Raw genomic sequence first — 22,329 nt, 5'->3', positions numbered from 1 at the left:
TGCCTCTGTCTAGGCCCCACCTCCACTGGCAGCCGCAGCCAATGCGGAGTCGTCAAATCCCAGAGCCTGTGCTCCTGCGCCCAACTTGGGCGGGCTGCGGCGGGAGGCAGCAGGGAGCTCAAGGCCTTGCGGCCAAGGCTCCGTCCACCTGCTGCCATTTCCCTGTCCTTGTCCTGAGGCTGCCCTAGCTACACTGGGGCCGGGGCCGAGCGTCATGGCCAGCGTGTCGCAGTTCCGAAAAAGCGGTGATTCCCGTCGACCCTGGGCCCTGATCGTCCTGGATGAGAAAGGTCGAGAGCCCGGGCCCGCGGGAATGCAGGGGCGCTGGAGGGCGTGGGCTGGCCGCAGCCCCCAGGTTCAGGGGCGGCAAGCGCCCATCCTGTGCAGGAAGCCCAGGCCGGGTGTGAGATACATGTGGCAAGCCCAGCGGAGGAATTGGTGGTGATATTGGATGACTGAATGGTGGCGACTGAGGTGGTGATAGGGATGGAGGAAGAGGACGGGGAGGCGACCGAGGAAGAGGTGGCTGGAGAGGAGAATTCTGAGGGAGCCAAGCCAGAAGCAGAGGACATGCCCGAGCAGGAGGAGGTGGAGGAAGAGAGACAGCAGCTGGAGGAGGTTCCGGAGCAAGAGGAGAAGCCTGAGGCAGATGCAGAGGCGGAGGAGGGGCCCCAGCTCTCACAGGAGCTGCAGCAGCAAGAGCCAGTGCTGCGTCCTGCCTCAGCCCAGGACCCGCTGGCAGCGCTGGAGCACCTCTATTTTCTGTCCTTCTGTTTTCAAACCCTTTGGACCCTAGGGGCTCAAACGTCACTGGCTTGCATGTTGCAGATGCAGGCGTAAAGTGTGAAAAGCGGTCTAGCAACGTTTTCCCACTTACTCTTTTGCCATGTGGCATGTTCCTGGCTGGGAGAGACATCCCCCTGCCAGCGTGTGTCTTGTTTCCGTGTGCCTCCTGTGTGTTCTTGTCCCTCATTAGTCCCTTACTTCCTACCTGGGAGTCTGATTCATGTTGGCGGGAACCATGCAGACACCAGGCAGAATTCGTCTCTGTGTGGTGCTTCAGTCAACATGACTGAAGATGTCACTATGCGGGATTCTGAGGGCACCATCTTGGACATCCCCAAACCCTGAGTATTGGACATCCCTGTCCTGTGCTGGCCTCTCCATTTCCTTGAATTTCCTCATTTTCACAGGAAAGATATGAACCTGGGCCCTGGCCTTTCTCTCAGGTTTGTGCCCTGTCCTCCCTCACTCAACTCCCCATTGGTTCAATCTTACTGACCTCACATGCAATCCCAATGTGTGACCCATCCCTACGGACAATGTCCTACGTCCCGCCCTTCCTTGGAACTCCAATGTGCAGGCACAGAACACTTACCCCTCTGGACAGCCGCATGTATACATGGACACGCCCCAGAGCGTACCTGAGCAGAAAACACACACAAACACTTCATGCTGTTTATCTCCCATTCTATATTTCTTCAAATGTATTGGACCCCCACCCTGTGCCACGTGTCACCACCAGCCTTGTCCTTGTTTCGTGGGCAGGAGAAACTTGTGGACCATCGGTGAGCGTCCGAAGGGTTTCCACTGGGGTCCATGAAGTGCGATGCTCCTTATAGTCTTCTCAAGATCGTGCATATCCCTGGGATATACGGGTACACACAGACAGAGACACACAGACACACCCACACCCACATCGATACACACACACACACACACACACACACACACACACACACACACACACACAGGACAGGTGAGTCTTATCTTAGCCCTGTTTAAGGTTGCTTGAATGTTTCCAAACGGAAAGTAGAATGGGAGGGTGTGATAAGCTGTGCCAAAGCCGACAAGTGGCTCCAGAAGCCAGACAACATGTCAGTTGGTGGTAGGAGGCCTGAGGGTGGGGTTCATGGTCCTGGAATGACAGTTGTCACCGTGCTATCTGATGAGCCAGCTTTGGATGTCCCGCTCTGCTCATTCTTGCTGTCTAGCCCACTGCCCACCTTCAGCCTCCCCAAAGGGGCAAAGCCTCTTTGACACGTTACATCATAAGACTCCCTATCTCAGGCTGATGCCCTTTTGACCTGGTGTCACCTCCTGTGCCACTGTGAGTCTCGGTGCCTCCGTGCAGAAGAGAATTGTGCCTTGGGCCCCACGGCACACATTTCAGTGCCCACACCCTTGGCTGCTCACCTCTTTCCCTCTCAGTGCTCTCTCCTGGGGCTTCCTTCATCTTGAAATACGGCAGGGGATTGTGCCAAAGATCCTCTATGATTATCTGGTAGGGGAGACAGGCCAGGCCTCAGGTAGCTATCCCACGCAGTGGGGGAACCCATGAAAATCACCTCCCTTCCTTGTTACAGGGCCCCACCTCAGCAATCCTGCTAGAGCCGGCAAAGCTGTGGTCAGAGAACCAGTTGAAGAAGTTGACGCCTCTGTTGCCATGCCTGCGTCTGTAGGCGTCCTGTCTGTACCTTGGGTACCACTGAATGGGACTGGAATGAGACGCCGTATACCCTGCAGGAAGACGAGTATGTGAGAAGGCGCCAGAGAACTAATGACATTCAACCCTCCACCCACTGCCGCCCATGCATTCAGTGGACACTTACCAGCAAGGCCAAGGACATACGCCTTCGTAACGACTTTATTCTGGAAGTAGGGGTTCTTGCCAGAAAACAGCAGGATCTTCCGGCATTCCCTGGGAAACTTGTGTTCCTCCACCTGCCGTGGTAGAAATGTGGGGCAGAAATGTGAAATCTTTTTCCAGGAGACCCGCCCTCCCCTGAGGAAGGAACACACCACTTCTCCCCACCACCTCCCCTGCCCACACAGCCACCCACCCACACCGCCTCCCACTCCCAGGCCCACCTTCAGATTGGTCATGTGGCGAAGCATGCTTTCATCGTGCTTACTAATCAGGGCTGACATCTGAGGGTGGTTCACAAACTGCTGCAGGTCAAAGAGCCTTCAGGTGCTGGGCATGAGAGAGCTCGACCCAGAGAACCAGTGTGGACAGCATCCTGGCGTTCTCCCCCAGGGACTGGCGTCTTCCCCTAGGGCCTCACACCCTCCCCACGGGCTGCATCCAGGCCCACGGGGTCTCCGGATTCCGCAGGGCTCTGCTACACACGCACAGGAGGCTGTGCATGCCCAGACGCCCGCATCCACGCCTAGCCTTGTGTGCTCATGAGGACACTGAGGACGCTTACTTCCACACAGCCACACAGCACACATCCGGTCTCGCGCCTACCGGACCGGAGGGCATTCGCATCGCCTAACCCGCAGCAGGAGGCTTAGCGGGACCCAGACACGTGCCCCCACGCGGCTTTGCGTGGGAAGAAGCCCTCGGTCATTTCCCCGTCCTGGCCTGGACCTCCACCGCCACTCCCCACTCTCGCAGCGCTGTTTCCGTGCCAGGTGCCACGGACAGCACACGTGCCTCCACCACCCCAGCACTGCCCTCCTCCCACACTCATTGCAGAGCCAGGGCCACTGGATGGGATCACGTTTGCACCTTCCCGGCCACTGGAGCGTGGCTTAGCTCCAGTCCCTGTCCTGGGTTCCTCTAAATGTCACCTCCCTTTCCTTCCTCTTGTGCAAGCCCAGCCCCCCCTGGACCCTCCCCCAGCAGCAGGAAGGATCCAGCCTTGGCCCAGAAACCACGGATGCCCTGGATGAGGGCACTTCTCCGTTCCAGATGATGCCGCCGCCTCTGCCACATCCTGAGTTTGAGTCGAGCGTGCTCCCGGCTGGCTTGTTTATTCACGGGCTGTAGCTCTATCTGAAGGGCCTCCAGAGCCTCCAGCGGGGAAGGGCAAGGACGGAGGCCTGTCTCGAACTGCTCCTTCTTATCCTGCTTCACCTGCAGCTCCAGGGCTTCTTCCACCCATCGGCCTTCCTGCTCACGCGGCTTCCGTTCCTCCTCCTCCCGCTCCTCCTTGTTCTCCTTTCCTTCCACCTCCTCCTCGCCCTGCTGCTGCTCCTCCAGCGCTCCTTTCTCCTGCTCCTCTTCCTCCTCGGTTTGCAATTCTGCTCTCCCTTTAATGGCTCCCACGCCTTCCCTGCCTCCTCCTGCTCCTCCCCCTGGTCCTCTTCCCCTGCCACTGCTGCCGCCACCGCCTCCGCCGCCCCCGCTGCCGCCGCCGCCGCCACCGCCCCCGCTTGGATACCCTGGTGCTCCTGCTCCTCCCCTTTCATTTCCTCCAACTCCTCCTCCTTCCGCTCTTCCTCCTTCTGCTTGGGCTTCTGCTTCTCCTCCTCCTTCTAATCTTTTACTCCTGCTGCCTCTCCCCCTCTTCCTCCTCCTCCTCCTCCTTCTGCTCTTCTGTTCCTGCTGCTCCCCCTCGTCCTTCAGGTCCTCCTCCTCGTGAACCTGGACCTTCTCCTTCCCCGGCTCCTGCTCCTCGTCCTCCTCCCCCTTCTTCCTCTGGTCATGCCCCTCTTCCCCAGGCGCGTCCTCTTCCGCGGCCGCCACCTCAACCTCGTGCTCCACCAGGCCCCACAGCGCCTCCACCGCCACTATGTCATGCCCCAGCGGCACGGATATCTCGTGGGGCCGCCCACCTGCCCCTCGGGTCGGGCCTGGCCTTGCTGCACAGGCTGTTCGCTGGTGGCCTGCAAGCCTTCGGCCTGCGGCACCTCCGGCCCTGCCGGAGACCCAGTGTCCCCACGGGCCCTCGTCTCTCGACCGCCCCCTTCCCGGTCAAAGGCGACATGGGGTCTCCGGGCATCCCCAGTGTTTCGGAAACACCAGTCGCGCACATGCGGCCCCGGCCCGAGACACGAATGGTGGCTCCTACCGCCGACGAAGCGGGAGGTGAGAGCATGGCCCCCCTCCCCAGACCCAGTCAGGGGAGCCCGGAGGGCAATGGCTGGCAACTCGCTCCCCCTTCCTCCCAGAGCCCAAACGTCGAGGGGGCGCATGCGCACGGTGCTGTACCCAGGATGCCTCGGCGGTGGCTATCGCTCTGCTGCCGCTGCCTAGGAGGCCTTTGTGGTGAGAGGGGTGCACCTGCGGCTTTGAGGCTGAGGGAGCTCCAAGCCACGCCCAGGCTGCTTCACTGCCTTCAGGACCAATCATAGGGAGGGTGGTGTGCGTGGCTTCGGCGGTCCCGCTCCCTAGGTCACCCGGAAACTGGGGCGCGTCTGTTGCCTAGGCGGAAGGCTCTGGGCCCCATGCAGTGCAACTCCTCCCGGGGGCTTGCAGCCGGCCCTCCGTGCCCTCTGGGTGTCCTGTTTGGCTTCTGGCCACGCGAAAGCGACCTTTGCATTCCACGGTGCGCTGGGCACGCGGCTATCTACACACACGGGTAAAGGGGGACCTCCACGCTTTTCCCATTTACACCGCCACCTTTGTTCATTGTGCCCCGAGTCCGACCAGTCCACTGAGCGGATCACCTTGGCTGTCCGCGAGACGCACTTCAGCTGTGCGCCTGCTGTCTGTGCCCCCTGGTTTTCCATCTGCTCAGCCTCCTTTGCATACTCTCTACGTCCATCCTTGCTCCAAGAAGACATGTATGTCATGACAGCAGTCTAGCAGTGCACCGGCTAGGGAAGGTCGGTGACAAGAGGTGTGTGACGTGGGGAGGACGCCACACTAGGGGAGGCTGCGTAGCATGCGCGCTGCTCTTGCCGTTTGTCCCCGTTGCCTGCAAAGTGACACACTGGCAAGCACACACCGCCCCCCTCATGATCGGCTGCCCATCCCTCCCGTGTGTGGCAGTGCACAGGAAAGACCCGTGACCATGGGCCCTGGGACTCCTGGGGCTTGTGTCTGTCTCACGGACAGCGGTCCCCTTCCTCCCACAGTGCTTGGCCATCTTCTCACAGGGAGCCTCCCCAGGCCTTCGTTGGCCGTATGTCTGTTCATCCTGGTCCCATTTCCTTTACCACTCACTTAGGCGGCAGGCTGCCATGAGCGTGGGCGCTGACTCAAAACACTGTCCCCCTGTGCCACAGACAGCATGATTTCAAGGGCCTCCTAAATAATGAATAGCCGTGTTTAAATAAGTTATGGCCTGGGGCGCCTGGGTGGCTCAGTCGGTTGGGCGTCCGACTTCGGCTCCGTTCATGATCTCAAGGTCCGTGACTTCGGGCCCCACGTCGGGCTCTGTGCTGACAGCTCAGAGCCTGGAGCCTGCTTCGGATTCTGTGTCTCCCTCTCTCTCTGACACTCCCCCGTTCAAGCTCTGTCTCTCTCTGTCTCAAAAATAAATAAACATTAAAAATATTTTTTAAATAAATTATGGCATGCTATGTGGCCTTTACAATTCATAGCTCTGCAGTACATTTATGACCTAGCGAAATGCTCGTATCACTAGAGGACCAAAAATGGGATTCACAGCTACATGGCTAATTTTGGTTAATGCCTGTACATATACCTCTTCCCTGACGATTATACCACAGTGTCTATTTAGAGGTGCTTACCTCCAGGGGCGCCTGAATGGCTCAGTCGGTTAAGCATCTGGCTCTTGATTCCAGCTCAGTTATGATTCCACAGTGTGTGGGACCAAGCTCCACATTGAGCTCTGCACTGACAGCGTGGAGCCTGCTTATGATTCTCTATCTCTCTCTCTCCTCCCATCCCCCACTCTTGCTCATCTCTCTCTCGTTCTCTCTCTCTCGGCCAAAAATACATAAACATAAAAAAGGTGTTTAGATATGCATATCTCCAGGTGTTTGACTTATGACCATTTTTCTTTCTTTCTTGTTTATTTTCTAAATTTTCTGCAATAAACTTTAAGACCGCCGTGATCATAATGTAACATTTCAAATAAATGATTTAGTCTAGTATCAGTTACATAAATAAAATGTGTCAATTCATAAATTTATTAGGTCCATTCAACATATCAAGGATAGTTTCAAACAGTCCAGTGTGATTGCTTCAGCAGACTCCCCTCCCACCTGATTTGACGTTGACTCAACCACTTCACCAAGAAAGATTTCTCAACTTTGACCGTGTTTGAGTGTTTATAAAAGTTTCTGAAAGCATGCAAGACCTCATCCTTGCCTTCAAGAAACTTTCAATATTTGAGGGTAGAAAAAACCCAAACACCATGCAAAGCACAGTGAGACTTCAAGGTCAAGTTTCATGTATCAGGAGAAGTCCACTGAGCCGAGTTGATCAGGAAAGGCGTCTCAGAGGCGTAGCACAAAGAATATTAAAGGATGACCACATTTCTAGTTGGCAGGCAGAGGGGGAGGAGGACAAAGGGGACAAATGCAAATGTGCGGGAATAAAGGAGGGGCAGGCATCCCGAGAACAGTGAGAACAACCCTGTTGGAGCTTGAGGTTCATCTCCAACAGTGGCCATTAAGTATTTGTGACGATGACAAAGACTGGGTAGAAGATGATGTACCTACATAACCCATCATGTCCATACTCTTACGTAAGAAGGTCTTGGTGACAGCGAAGAATTGGAGACCATCAGATACAACCTCAAGATGGTAATAACGAAGCAATTTGTAGAAACAAAACAATGAAAAGATAAAATTCTAAGCAAAATTCTCTAAGCATATGAATTAATACCCAATCAACAATCAATTGAAATGCATGACCAACTTAAGACCCCTCTTGTGTTTCTCTGTTAATGGGGCATTGTCTTCAGTTGCTCAAGAGGGAAAGAGACTCATTGTCAGTCCTCCCCTCCTCAACGTCTTTCCTGTGATCCACTCAGCAGCAGGGGCTCTCAACTCCACCTCCAACGTATGCCAAGCCAGCTAGTTTCTCACCACCTTCTGCCTACTCTCCATTTTCGTTCTTAGCCCCATGCTGCCTTTCCCTTCCCACCAAGATCCCACTTCATTCTTCTCACTGCATCCGGAATGCAATCCAAAAATCCTGAACTGAGCAGTTCATTCCTCTGCTTAAGACAACCCTCTAATCTCCACTGTACTCAAAATGACACATAGAATCTGTAACGTGACCACCAGATGCTGGCAGTCCTGCCTTGTCACCCCTCTAATGCCATCTTTCCTCATTCTCCTTTCATTAGGTGACCGGGATGGTCTCTTCTCCTGGTTGCTCAAATTAGACCCACGTAGGTTCCGCTTAGAATGCATTTTGTGCTCGCTAGTTTCCTTACCAGTTCTTGGTACGGGTCCAAGTTTGAATAAAGGCCTTTTCTCCCCAACAAACCTTTGTTGGCCAATCCTCTAATCTACACTTTGTCCCCTGTGCCATTCCTTCTCATAACACTTAGTCTTTTTTTTTTTATATATGAAATTTATTGACAAATTGGTTTCCATACAACACCCAGTGCTCATCCCAAAAGGTGCCCTCCTCAATACCCATCACCCACCCGCCCCTCCCTCCCACCCCCCATCAACCCTCAGTTTGTTCTCATTTTTAACAGTCTCTTATGCTTTGGCTCTCTCCCACTCTAACGTCCTTTTTTTTTTTTTTCCTTCCCCTCCCCCATGGGTTCCTGTTAAGTTTCTCAGGATCCACATAAGAGTGAAACCATATGGTATCTGTCTTTCTCTGTATGGCTTATTTCACTTAACATCACACTCTCCAGTTCCATCCACGTTGCTACAAAAGGCCATATTTCATTTTTTCTCATTGCCACATAGTATTCCATTGTGTATATAAACCACAATTTCTTTATCCATTCATCAGTTGATGGACATTTAGGCTCTTTCCATAATTTGGCTATTGTTGAGAGTGCTGCTATGAACATTGGGGTGCAAGTGCCCCTATGCATCAGTATTCCTGTATCCCTTGGGTAAATTCCTAGCAGTGCTATTGCTGGGTCATAGGGTAGGTCTATTTTTAATTTTCTGAGGAACCTCCACACTGCTTTTCAGAGCGGCTGCACCAATTTGCATTCCCACCAACAGTGCAAGAGGGTTCCCGTTTCTCCACATCCTCTCCAGCATCTATAGTCTCCTGATTTGTTCATTTTGGCCACTCTGACTGGCGTGAGGTGATCCCTGAGTGTGGTTTTGATTTGTATTTCCCTGATAAGGAGCGACGCTGAACATCTTTTCATGTGCCTGTTGGCCATCTGGATGTCTTCTTTAGAGAAGTGTCTATTCATGTTTTCTGCCCATTTCTTCACTGGGTTATTTGTTTTTCGGGTGTGGAGTTTGGTGAGCTCTTTATAGATTTTAGATACTAGCCCTTTGTCCGATATGTCATTTGCAAATATCTTTTCCCATTCCGTTGGTTGCCTTTTAGTTTTGTTGGTTGTTTCCTTGGCTGTGCAGAAGCTTTTTATCTTCATAAGGTCCCAGTAATTCACTTTTGCTTTTAATTCCCTTGCCTTTGGGGATGTGTCGAGTAAGAGATTGCTACGGCTGAGGTCAGAGAGGTCTTTTCCTGCTTTCTCCTCTAAGGTTCTGATGGTTTCCTGTCTCACATTTAGGTCCTTTATCCATTTTGAGTTTATTTTTGTAAATGGTGTGAGAAAGTGGTCTAGTTTCAACCTTCTGCATGTTGCTGTCCAGTTCTCCCAGCACCATTTGTTAAAGAGGCTGTCTTTTTTCCATTGGATGTTCTTTCCTGCTTTGTCAAAGATGAGTTGGCCATATGTTTGTGGGTCTAGTTCTGGGGTTTCTATTCTATTCCATTGGTCTGTGTGTCTGTTTTTGTGCCAATACCATGCTGTCTTGATGATGACAGCTTTGTGGTAGAGGCTGAAGTCTGGGATTGTGATGCCTCCTGCTTTGGTCTTCTTCTTCAAAATTCCTTTGGCTATTCGGGGCCTTTCGTGGTTCCATATGAATTTTAGGATTGCTTGTTCTAGTTTCGAGAAGAATGCTGGTGCAATTTTGATTGGGATTGCATTGAATGTGTAGATAGCTTTGGGTAGTATTGACATTTTGACAATATTTATTTTTCCAATCATGAGCAGGGAATGTCTTTACATTTCTTTAAATCTTCTTCAATTACCTTCATAAGCTTTCTATAGCTTTCAGCATACAGATCCTTTACATCTTTGGTTAGATTTATTCCTAGGTATTTTATGCTTCTTGGTGCAATTGTGAATGGGATCAGTTTCTTTATTTGTCTTTCTGTTGCTTCATTGTTAGTGTATAAGAATGCAACTGATTTCTGTACATTGATTTTGTATCCTGCAACTTTGCTGAATTCATGTATCAGTTCTAGCAGACTTTTGGTGGAGTCTATCGGATTTTCCATGTATAATATCATGTCATCTGCAAAAGGCGAAAGCTTGACTTCACCTCTGCCAATTTTGATGCCTTTGATTTCCTTTTGTTGTCTGATTGCTGATGCTAGAACTTCCAGCACTATGTTAAACAACAATGGTGAGAGTGGGCATCCCTGTCGTGTTCCTGATCTCAGGGAAAAAGCGCTCAGTTTTTCCCCGTTGAGGATGATGTGAGCTGTGGGCTTTTCATAAATGGCTTTTATGATCTTTAAGTATGTTCCTTCTATCCCGACTTTCTCAAGGGTTTTTATTAAGAAAGGGTGCTGGATTTTGTCAAAGGCCTTTTCTGCATCGATTGACAGGATCATATGGTTCTTCTCTTTTTTTTTTTGTTAATGTGATGTATCACGTTGATTGATTTGCGAATGTTGAACCAGCCCTGCATCCCAGGAATGAATCCCACTTGATCATGGTGAATAATGCTTTTTATATGCTGTTGAATTCGATTTGCTAGTATCTTATTGAGAATTTTTGCATCCATATTCATCAGGGATATTGGCCTGTAGTTCTCTTTTTTTACTGGGTCTCTGTCTGGTTTAGGAATCAAAGTAATACTGGCTTCATAGAATGAGTCTGGAAGTTTTCCTTCCCTTTCTATTTCTTGGAATAGCTTGAGAAGGATAGGTATTATCTCTGCTTTAAACGTCTGGTAGAACTCCCCTGGGAAACCATCTGGTCCTGGACTCTTATTTGTTGGGAGATTTTTGATAACCGATTCAATTTCTTCGCTGGTTATGGGTCTGTTCAAGCTTTCTATTTCCTCCTGATTGAGTTTTGGAAGAGTGTGGGTGTTCAGGAATTTGTCCATTTCTTCCAGGTTGTCCAATTTGTTGGCATATAATTTTTCATAGTATTCCCTGATAATTGTTTGTACCTCTGAGGGATTGGTTGTAATCATTCCATTTTCATTCATGATTTTATCTATTTGGGTCATCTCCCTTTTCTTTTTGAGAAGCCTGGCTAGAGGTTTGTCAATTTTGTTTATTTTTTCAAAAAACCAACTCTTGGTTTCGTTGATCTGCTCTACAGTGTTTTTAGATTCTATATTGTTTATTTCTGCTCTGATCTTTATTATTTCTCTTCTTCTGCTGGGTTTAGGCTGCCTTTGCTGTTCTGCTTCTATTTCCTTTAGGTGTGCTGTTAGATTTTGTATTTGGGATTTTTCTTGTTTCTTGAGATAGGCCTGGATTGCAATGTATTTTCCTCTCAGGACTGCCTTCGCTGCGTCCCAAAGCGTTTGGATTGTTGTATTTTCATTTTCGTTTGTTTCCATATATTTTTTGATTTCTTCTCTAATTGCCTGGTTGACCCACTCATTCGTTAGTAGGGTGTTCTTTAACCTCCATGCTTTTGGAGGTTTTCCAGACTTTTTCCTGTGGTTGATTTCAAGCTTCATAGCATTGTGGTCTGAAAGTATGCATGGTATAATTTCAATTCTTGTAAACTTATGAAGGGCTGTTTTGTGACCCAGTATATGATCTATCTTGGAGAATGTTCCATGTGCACTCGAGAAGAAAGTATATTCTGTTGCTTTGGGATGCAGAGTTCTAAATAGATCTGTCAAGTCCATCTGATCCAGTGTCTCATTCAGGGCCCTTGTTTCTTTATTGACCGTGTGTCTAGATGATCTATCCATTTCTGTAAGTGGGGTGTTAAAGTCCCCAGCAATTACCACATTCTTATCAATAAGGTTGCTTCTGTTTATGAGTAATTGTTTTATATATTTGGGGGCTCCGGTATTCGGCGCATAGACATTTATAATTGTTAGCTCTTCCTGATGGATAGACCCTGTAACTATTATATAATGACCTTCTTCATCTCTTGTTACAGTCTTTAATTTAAATTCTACTTTGTCTGATATAAGTATGGCTACTCCAGCTTTCTTTTGGCTTCCAGTAGCATGATAAATAGTTCTCCATCCCCTCACTCTCAATCTAAAGGTGTCCTCAGGTCTAAAATGAGTCTCTTGTAGACAGCAAATAGATGGGTCTTGTTTTTTAATCCATTCTGATACCCTATGTCTTTTGGTTGGCGCATTTAATCCATTTACATTCAGTGTTATTATAGAAAGATACGGGTTTAGAGTCATTGTGATGTCTGTATGTTTTATGCTTGTAGTGATGTGTCTGGTACTTTGTCTCACAGGGTCCCCCTTAGGATCTCTTGTAGGGCTGGTTTAGTGGTGACAAATTCCTTCAGTTTTTGTTTGTTTGGGAAGACCTTTTTCTCTCCTTCTATTCTAAATGACAGACTTGCTGGATAAAGGATTCTCGGCTGCATATTTTTGCTGTCTAGCACCCTGAAAATCTCGTGCCAATTCTTTCTGGCTTGCCAAGTTTCAAAAGAGAGATCAGTCACGAGTCTTATAGGTCTTCCTTTATATGTGAGGGCACGTTTACCCCTTGCTGCTTTCAGAATTTTCTCTTTATCCTTGTATTTTGCCAGTTTCACTATGATATGTCGTGCAGAAGATCGATTCAAGTTACGTCTGAAGGGAGTTCTCTGTGCCTCTTGGATTTCAATGCCTTCTTCCTTCCCCAGTTCAGGGAAGTTCTCAGCTATAATTTCTTCAAGTACCCCTTCAGCACCTTTCCCTCTCTCTTCCTCCTCTGGGATACCAATTATGCGTATATTATTTCTTTTTAGTGTATCACTTAGTTCTCTAATTTTCCCCTCATACTCCTGGATTTTTTTATCTCTCTTTCTCTCAGCTTCCTCTTTTTCCATAACTTTATCTTCTAGTTCACCTATTCTGTCCTCTGCCTCTTCCATCCGAGCCGTGGTGGTTTGCATTTTGTTTTGCATTTCCTTTAAAGCGTTTTTCAGCTCCTCGTGACTGTTCCTTGTCCCTTGATCTCTGTAGCAAGAGATTCTCTGCTGTTCTGTATGCTGTTTTTCAGCCCAGCGATTAATTTTATGACTATTATTCTAAATTCACTTTCTGTTATATTATTTAAATCCTTTTTGATCAGCTCATTAGCTGTTGTTATTTCCTGGAGATTCTTCTGAGGGGAATTCTTCCGCTTGGTCATTTTGGATAGTCCCTGGTGTGGTGAGGGCCTGCAGGGCACTTCCCCTGTGCTGTGGTGTATAACTGGAGTTGGTGGGCAGGGCTGCAGTCCGACCTGATATCTGCCCCGAGCCCACCGCTGGGGCCACAGTCAGACTGGTGTGTGCCTTCTCTTCCCCTCTCCTAGGGGCGGGATTCACTGTGGGGTGGTGTGGCCCGTCTGGGCTACTTGCACACTGCCAGGCTTGTGATGCTGGGGATCTGGCGTATTAGCTGGGGTGGGAAGGCAAGGTGCATGGCGGCAGGGGGGGCAGGCTTAGCTCGCTTCTCCTTAGGTGATCCACTTCAGGAGGGGCCCTGTGGCAGCCGGAGGGAGTCAGATCCGCTGCCGGAGGCTTGGCTCCGCAGAAGCAGAGTTGGGTGTTTGCGCGGAGTGAGCAATTACCCTGGCAGGAACCGGTTCCCTTTGGTATTTTGGCTGGGGGATGGGCGGGGGAGATGGCGCTGGCGAGCGCCTTTGTTCCCCGCCAAACTGAGCTCTGTCGTCCGGGGGCTCCGCAGCTCACCCTCCCTTTGTCCTCCAGCCTTCCCGCTTTCTGAGCAGAGCTGTTAACTTATGACCTCCCAGAGGCTAAGTCGCGCTTGCTGTCAGAACACAGTCCGTCAGGCCCCTCCGCTTTTGCAAGCCGGACTCGGGGGCTCTGCTTGGCTGGCGAGCCACCCCTCCGCCCCGGCTCCCTCCCGCCAGTCCGTGGAGCGCGCACCGCCTCGCCGCCCTTCCTACCCTCTTCCGTGGGCCTCTCGTCTGCACTTGGGTCTGGTGACTCTGTTCTGTTAATCCTCTGGCGGTTTTCTGGGTTATTTAGGCAGGTGTAGGTGGAATCTAAGTGATCAGCAGGACGGGCAGTGAGCCCAGCGTCCTCCTACGCCGCCATCTTCCCCCACTTAGTCTTTTATTTAACAGCATTTGCCACAAGGTGTAATTACACGTGTACCATTTGTAGCTAAGGTTTGAAACATCCTGAGTATATGGAGCGTGCATGTTGCATCATCACTGTGTACTTGAACCTAATAGCACCTGACACCTAAGGTGTTCAATATGTGTATCCACGATGCCTGAAATAGGGGATTTTTAAGTATCTCCCGGTGTGCTAGACTGCAATATACATTCAAGTCTTCAATAATCTCTACCACCAAATTTAGTATACATATACAAAAAAGGGAAGGGTCACGTCCTCAAGCATAGGAGAAACACTTTGCCTCATTGATAGCTTCTATGGTGTAGCTTACATTTTGACCTACAAAAGACCCCACCCTGGAGATACAGTTTGTATGGATGCAGTGACAACTATGAGGAAATCAAAACAAAATACAGTGTTTATGGAGTGTAATGTGCCAGGAGTTTTTCCACACGTTTTACAGGCATTACCTATAATCTCACCACTATACTGGACATAGGCGTTATACTTCCCCTTTACAAATTGGAAAAGCAAACTCGGAGGTATCATTTGCCTACAATCTAAGATCTGGCTGGTAGAAGAAAGAGATGGGGCCAGGGAATTTAAAAAATCCACAATTTTGCCCAAGGTAACCTCTGGGAAATCAGAAAATGAGCAGCTTTCATAAGTGCAGCTGCCTAGAGCTTTTCAGAGGAGCTGTCTGTGTGGCGCCGGGGCTTTGGCGCCATCACATCTCCAGGATCTCACTACCAGGAGTAACCCCCATTGTTGGGAAGGGCAAGAACACCCATCCATGGCCACTTAAGGTGTTTTAACCCCTGACAACGTAGTGCAAACCTGCAATTACTTCATTTGGTACTTCAAGGAACACATCAAAGCACACCTCGTGGGATTTTCAAAAATCACGCTGAGATGAGAAATCAAACAACAAAAGTCATAGCAACACGAAGCAAGTAACACTTTCCAAAACACACCTCCTGAAGGGCCAGGCCATGGAGAGGGTATGAGCCCACTTTAATGTAGCAGTGCTCTCAGGTGCAGAGCACATAAAACAAAACAAAACAAAACAAAACAACAACAACAACAACAATGTTAAAACACACAAGGGATAGAAAACTATCCAAAATGATGAAACGGAAAAATTCCCCTCAGACGAAATTCCAGGAAGAAGTGACCGTTAAAGAATTGATCAAAATAGATAAAAGCAGTATAAGAACAAGAATGTAGCATCATACTCATAAGATGAATCACTGGGCTTCGAAAAAGGCATAGAAGAAAACAGAGAATTTATTATTATTTCAGTGATAAAAGAACTAAACCATAGCCATGGTTCATTGAGAAGGCAATGACATAGAGATTGATTTTCATCACTGATACAAAAACAGATAAGCTGGAACCTTGGATGTCCATTACCCAAGTTAGTAGTTATGCGATTGTAGCAAAAGCTAATTCTAAAAAAAAACGATTACAAAATGAAAAACAGAAAGCTAAAATATGTCAAGGTTTAAATACCTAGCATGAGCCGTGCAGCTGTATAGTTGTTTAAAATTCTTGGATATCAAATAATATTATGTGATAGCCATTGTAACACGTGCAAAGTTCACCATGTCGACCTTTGCTCTTCTAAATGTCGAATCATAAGTTATTAGGCCTTATAGAATGTCTGAAAAAATGAATATTAAAAAGTTTTTGAAAGCTTTTGTTTCTAGTGAGTTTGCTCATGTCAAATGAAGTGTGTTATTTCCAACACCTATTCACGTGCACTCTTATTATGGCTAGAGTCCATACAAAGTTATTGCACAATTGCAATAAACATGATTACCAGTGCAATCTATTTTTTTAATTCCATTTGTTCATTTATTTGAAAGCCAGAATAGAGCATGGAGAATGTACCCTTTACGTTCTGGATTCTCTCCTTGATTCCAAATGTCTTATTTGGGCTGCTACCATAAAGACAGTAAAACAATAGTATCTGTACCATGAACATGTAAAATTTGGCTCACCTCACTAGTATTACAATTTTCCTGTTTAGCGTATGTATTTACAAATACACCTGTGTGCACTGGGGGAAGTTAGATGTTTCATACTTCTACCCATATCATGAGGGAGTCAATATGTTTCAAAGAGTTAGATTCCAGTTACCAAATCTAATGTGGGATAACATGCACAGTTCTTGCTTATTTGTCACTTATTGTGCAATTATGAAGTTAACATAGAGCCCAAAGGGTAAATTCTTTTTTAACTACACTTAACTGAACATATATCATTGAAAGTCAAACTTTGGCCTTTCTTTTTTTTTTTTGAATTTTTTTAACGTTTTTATTTATTTTTGGGACAGAGAGAGACAGAGCATGAACGGGGGAGGGGCAGAGAGAGAGGGAGACACAGAATCGGAACAGGCTCCAGGCTCTGAGCCATCAGCCCAGAGCCTGACGTGGGGCTCGAACTCACTGACTGTGAGATCGTGACCTGGCTGAAGTCGGACGCCTAACCGACTGCGCCACCCAGGCGCCCCAAACTTTGGCCTTTCAAAGATGACATGAGACTGAACGCGGAGAACCCAAAGACTCCATGAAAACGCTGCTAGACCTGATACATGCATTGACCAAACTCACAGGATACAAAATCAGTGTAAAGAAACTGGTTGCATTTCTATACACCAATAGGAAACAACAGAAAGAGAGGTCAAGAAATCAATGCCAGTTACAATTTCATCCAGAACCGTAAAATACCTAGCAAGAAACCTAACCAGAGATGTAAAAGATCTGTACAGTGAAAAGGATAGAAAATGTATGAAAGAAAATGATGAAGACACAACAAAATCAGAAACAAAACAAAACAAAGCAAAACAATTCATGCCTATAGAGTGGGAGAATCAATACTGTTAAAATGTCAATACTACCGAAAGCAATCTACACATTTAATGCCATACGAATCAAAATTGTACCAACATTCTTCTCCAGACTAGAGCAAGCAATCTCAAAATTTGCACGGAACAACCAAAGAACCTGAGTAGTCAAAGTTATGTGGAAAAAAGAAAGCCAAAGTGGGAGGCAGCCCAGACTTTCGCCTCTCCTACGAAGCTGTAATCATCAAGATAGTATGACATTGGCACAAAAACAGGCCCATGAACCAAGGAAACAGCATAGAGAACCCAGAAGGGGCCCCACAAATGTATGGTGAACTAATCTTTGACAAAACTGGAAACACAATCCAATGGATAGAAGACAGTCTCTTTACAAAGTGTGCTGCGAGAACTGAACAGCAACATGATGAGGAATAAACTAGATGACACTCTTACAACGTGCACGAAAATAAATGCCAAATGGATAAAAGACTTAAATGTGACACAGGAAACCATCAAAACACTAGAGGAGAAAAGAGGAAAAAAACCGTTTGACCTCAACTGCAGCAATTTGTTCCTTGACATGTCTCAAAAGACAAGGGAATGAAAAGCAAAAATGAATGATCAGGACCTGGTCAGGGTAAAAAACTTCGGCACTGCAAAGGAAACAATCAGCAAAATTAAAAGGCAACCGATGGAAGGAGTGAAGATATTTGCGAATGACATATTGGATAAAGGGTTACTATACAAAATGTATAAAGAACTTACCCAAGTCACACCTGGAAAATGTACTACAGTGAAACAATGGGCAGAAGACATCAATAGACACTTTTGCAAAGGAGACATCCAGATGGCCCACAGACACATGAAACGATGCTCAACATCACTCATCATCAGGAAAATACAAATCAAAACCACACTGAGATACCACCTGACACTAGTCAGTGTGGCTAAACTGAGCAACTTAGGAAACCACAGATGCTGGTGAGGATATGGAGAAAGAGGAACCCTCTCTCACTGTTGGTGGGAAAGGAAACTGCTGCACCACTGCAAGCATGAAACCTACAGACATCACAATGACTCTAATCACATATCTTTCCATCATACCACGGAATTTCAATGGACTAAATGCTCCAACCTAAAAACATAGCGTATCAGAATGGATAGAAAAAACAAAAACAAAAAACAGAACAAGACCCATCTATTTGCTGTCTACAAGAGACAGATTTTAGACATGAGGACACCTTCAGATTGAAAGTCAGGGGATGGAGAACTATCTATCATGCTACTGGAGGTCAAAAGAAACCTGGAGTAGCCAACTTATATCATACAAAGTAGAGTTTAAATGAAAGGCTGTAACAAGAGATGACGAAGGGCTTTCTACATTAATTTCAGGGTCTCTCCATCAGGAAGAGCTAAAAATTTTAAATGTCTACACACCAAATTCGGAGACACACAAATATATAACACAATTAATTAAAAACATACAGAACCTTGTTGATACGAATGTCGTAATTGCACGGGACATTAAATTAAACACAGAAAAAAAAAACCGGAACATCTCCAAAAGCATGGAGGTTAAAAAACATCCCACTAACGAATAAATGGGTCAACCAGGCAATTTGAGAAGAAATTAAAAGATATAAGGAAACAAATGAAAATGAAATACAACAATGCAAACCCTTCGGGATGCAGCAAGGGCTGTCCTGACAGGGAACAACAACAACAAAACAAAACACAACAACAACAACAACAACAACATCAACAACAACAACAACAAACATTGCTATCCAGGCCTATCTCAAGAAACAAGAAAAATCCCCAATACAAAATCTAACAGCACACCTAAAGGAACTAGAAGCAGGACAGAAAAGACACCCCAAAGCGAGCAGAAGAAGAAAAATAATAAAGATCAGAGCAGAAATAAACAATATGGAGTCTCAAGGAAAACAGTAGAGCACATCAATGAAACCAAGAGTGGTGCTTTTGAGAAAATACACAAAATTGATAAACGTCTAGCCTGGCTACTCAAAAAGAAAAGAGAGGGGAACCAAATAGGTCAAATCACGAATGAAAATGGAATTATTACAAAGAATCCCTCAGCAATTCAAGCATTCATCAGGAAACACTAGAAAATCTTCTATGCCAACAAACTGGACAACCTGGAAGAAATGGACAAATGCCTCCATACCCACACGCTTCCAAAGCTCAAACGAGAAGAAATAGAAAATGTGAACGGACCCATAACTAGTGAGGAAATTGAATCAGTTGTCAAAAATCTCCCAATAAATAAGAGTCCTGGTCCAGGTGGCTTCCCTGGCGATTTCTAGCAGACATTTAAAGCAGAGATAACAGGGGCGCCTGGGTGTGCAGATGGTTGAGCGTCCGACTTCAGCCAGGTCATGATCTCGCTGTCCGTGAGTTCAGGCCCCGCGTCAGGCTCGGGGCCGATGGCTCGGAGCCTGCAGCCTGGAGCCTGTTTCTGATTCTGTGTCTCTCTCTCTGCCCCTCCCCCGTTCATGCTCTGTCTCTCTCTGTCCCAAAAATAAATAAAAAACGTTGAACAAAAATAAATTAAAAAAAAAAGCAGAGATAATAGCTATCCTTCCCAAGTTGTTCCAAAAAATGGAAATGAAAGGAAAACTTCCAGACGCATTTTACGAAGCCAGCATTATGGGGATTCCCAAACCAGACAGAGACACAGAAAAAAAGGAGAATTACAGGCCAATATCCCTGATGAATAGGGGTGCAAAAATTCTCAACAAGATACTAGCAAATCACATTCAATAGCATATAGAAAGTATTATTCAACACGGTCAAGTGGGATTAATTCCTGGCCTGTAGGGCTAGTGCCATATTCACAAATCAATCATTGTGCTACATCACATTAATAAAAGAAAAGATAAGAACCATAGTACACTGTCAATAGATGCAGAAAAATGTATTTGAGAAAATACCGGATCCTTACCTAATACAAACCCTCAAGAAAGTTGGGATAGAAGGAAACTACTTTAAACACCATAAAAGCCATTATCAGAAGCCCACAGTAAATATCGTCCTCAATGGGGAAAAACTGAGCATTCCCCTTAGATCAGGAACAAGACAGAGATGTCCACTCTCACCCCGGTTGTTGAACATAGTGTTGGAAGTCTTAGCCTCAGTAATCAGAGAGTAAATGAAATTAAAGGTATCTTCGATTAAGTCAACGATGACGTCAAACTTCCACTTTTTGCAGATGGCATGACACTATACATGGAATTTCCGACAGACTCCATCAAAAGTCCTCTAGCACTGATACATGAATTTAGCAATGTTGCAGGGTACAAAATCAATGTACAGAAATTGGTTGCGTTTTATACACCAATAATGAAGCAACAGGAAGAGAAATAAAGAAACGGATCCCATTTACAATGCACCAAGAGTCATCAAATACTCTTGATCAAATACTCATCAATCAAATACGTAGGAATAAACCTAACCGAAGAGGTAAAAGATCTGTATGCTGAAAACTATAGAAGGCTTGTGAAGGAAATTGAAGAAGATACAGAGAAAGCAAAAAACATTCCAGGCTCGTGGTTTGGAAGAATAAATATTGGCGAAATGTCAATACGACCCAACGCAGTCCTCACATTATATGCAGCACCAATCACATTGCACCAGCACACTTCTCCAAGCTGGAACAAGCAATCATAAAATGTGTATGGAAACACAAAAGACCCTGAATAGCCAAAGTAATACTGAAGAAGAAAACCAAAGTGAGAGGCACCACAATGCCAGACTTTAGCCTCTACCACAAAGCTATAACCATCAAGAAAGCATGGTATTGGCACAGAAACAAATACATAGACTTAATGGCATAGAATAGAGACCCCAGAATTGGACCCACATACGTATGGCCAACTAATCTTTGACAAAGCAGGAAAGAATATCCAATGGAAAAAAAGACAGTCTCTTTAACAAATGGTGCTAAGAGAAGTGGACATCAACATGCCGAAGAATGAAACTAGAACGGTTTCTTACACCACTCACAAAAATAAACTCACAATGGATGAAGGACGTGAATGTGAGACAGGAAACCATCAAACCCTAGAGGAGAAAGCAGGAAAAATCCTCTTTGACCTCAGTGTCAGCAAGTTCTTAGCTGACACATCTCCAAAGGCAAGGGAATTAAAAGCAAAATGAACTATTGGCATCTCATCAAAATAAAAATCTTCTCCACAATGAAGGAAACAATCAACAAAACTAAAAGGCAACTGACCGAATGGGAAAAGATGTGTGCAAAAATCATACTGGATAATTGGCTAGTATCCAAAACCTGTAAAAAGGACTCACCAACTCCACAGCAAGAAAGCAAATAAACCAGTGAAGAAACGGGCAGAAGGCTTGAATAGACACTGTTGTAAAAAAGACATCCAGATTGTCAAGAGACTCATGAAAAGATGCTCAACAGCACCCCTTGTCAGGAAAATCCAAAGCAAAACCGCACTGAGATACCACCTCATGACAGTCAGAGTGCTACAGTGAGCAAATTAGAAGACTATAGATGCTGGTGAGGATGTGGAGACACAGGAACCCTCTTGCACTGTTGGTGGGAATGCAACCTGGTGCAGCCACTCTGGAAAACAGTGTGGAGGTTCCTCAAATCATTCAAAATAGATCTACCCTAAGACCCAGCAATAGCACTGCTAGGAATTTACCCAAGTGGTACAGGAGTGCTGAGACATAGGGTCACATGTACCACAATGTTTATAGCACTACTTTCAACAACTGCCAAACTATGAAAAGAGCCTAGCTGTCCATCAACTGACAAGTGGATAAAGAAGTTGTGCTTTATGTATACCATGGAATACTACTTGGCAATGAGAAAGAACGAAATCTGGCCATTTGTAGCAACGTGGATGGCACTGGGGGGTATTATGCTACGTGAAAGATGTCAGGCGGAGAAAGACAGATACCATATGTTTTCATCCATGTGTGGATCCTGAGAAACTTAGCAGAAGACCATGGGGGAGGTGATGGGGGGAAAAAGTTATAGAGAGGGAGGGAGGCAAACCGTAAGAGACTCTTAAATACTGATAACAGACTGAGGGTTGACGTGGGGTTGGGGAGAGGGGAAAGTGGGTGACGGGCATTGAGGAGGGCACCTGTTGGGATGAACACTGGGTGTTGCGTGGAAACCAATTTGAAAACAAAGTACTTTTAATGAAAAAGGAAATCCAGGGGTTGCTCTTACTGAATATGAGGAGAGCGTTCCATTTTCAGCACTTTATGGACGTGAGGTCGTACTGGCCTAAGCTGCTTAGGTAAAAGTTTGGTTTGTGTGTTTAAGAAAAGGAG

At 46.5% G+C, this 22,329-nt stretch overlaps 2 protein-coding genes across 2 annotated transcripts in view; one reads left to right on the top strand and one right to left on the bottom strand.

Annotated features, from left to right (window-relative positions):
• The first annotated feature begins 214 nt into the window (after window positions 1–214).
• The window catches only part of LOC124525418 (testis-specific Y-encoded protein 3-like), a 631,464-nt gene continuing 609,349 nt past the window's right edge, over window positions 215–22,329 (top strand). The window contains 2 exon segments of the mRNA XM_047097798.1: window positions 215–299; window positions 302–741. Of these exon segments, the coding sequence (XP_046953754.1) occupies window positions 215–299; window positions 302–741 (525 nt within the window).
• LOC124525427 (testis-specific Y-encoded protein 3-like) lies at window positions 1,617–4,718 on the bottom strand. The gene is made up of 7 exons (XM_047097809.1): window positions 4,642–4,718; window positions 3,650–4,163; window positions 2,872–2,952; window positions 2,613–2,724; window positions 2,375–2,520; window positions 2,197–2,281; window positions 1,617–1,645 (listed from the first exon to the last, which is right to left on the bottom strand). Exons 1-7 carry the CDS (start codon window positions 4,716–4,718, stop codon window positions 1,617–1,619), a joined length of 1,044 nt encoding a protein of 347 aa, XP_046953765.1.

The sequence above is a fragment of the Lynx rufus genome, unplaced genomic scaffold (assembly GCF_022079265.1).
Source record: "Lynx rufus isolate CCGP_SWC_20201006 ecotype Redwood Valley unplaced genomic scaffold, mLynRuf1.p SCAF_41, whole genome shotgun sequence".
Classification (NCBI taxonomy): Eukaryota; Metazoa; Chordata; class Mammalia; order Carnivora; family Felidae; genus Lynx; species Lynx rufus.
Note: the sequence above shows the minus strand (reverse complement) of the source record. Positions and strands in the feature narration are given on the sequence as shown.

Excerpts from the sequence above, each read along its gene's own strand:
- LOC124525427 (XM_047097809.1), bottom strand. The coding sequence starts at position 4,718 with ATGTCGCCTTTGACCGGGAAGGGGGCGGTCGAGAGACGAGGGCCCGTG. Across the intron at positions 2,282-2,374 it reads GCTCTAGCAGGATTGCTGAG|ATAATCATAGAGGATCTTTG; the intron begins GTGGGGCCCTGT and ends CTCCCCTACCAG. Across the intron at positions 1,646-2,196 it reads GAGCACTGAGAGGGAAAGAG|GGATATGCACGATCTTGAGA; the intron begins GTGAGCAGCCAA and ends CGTATATCCCAG.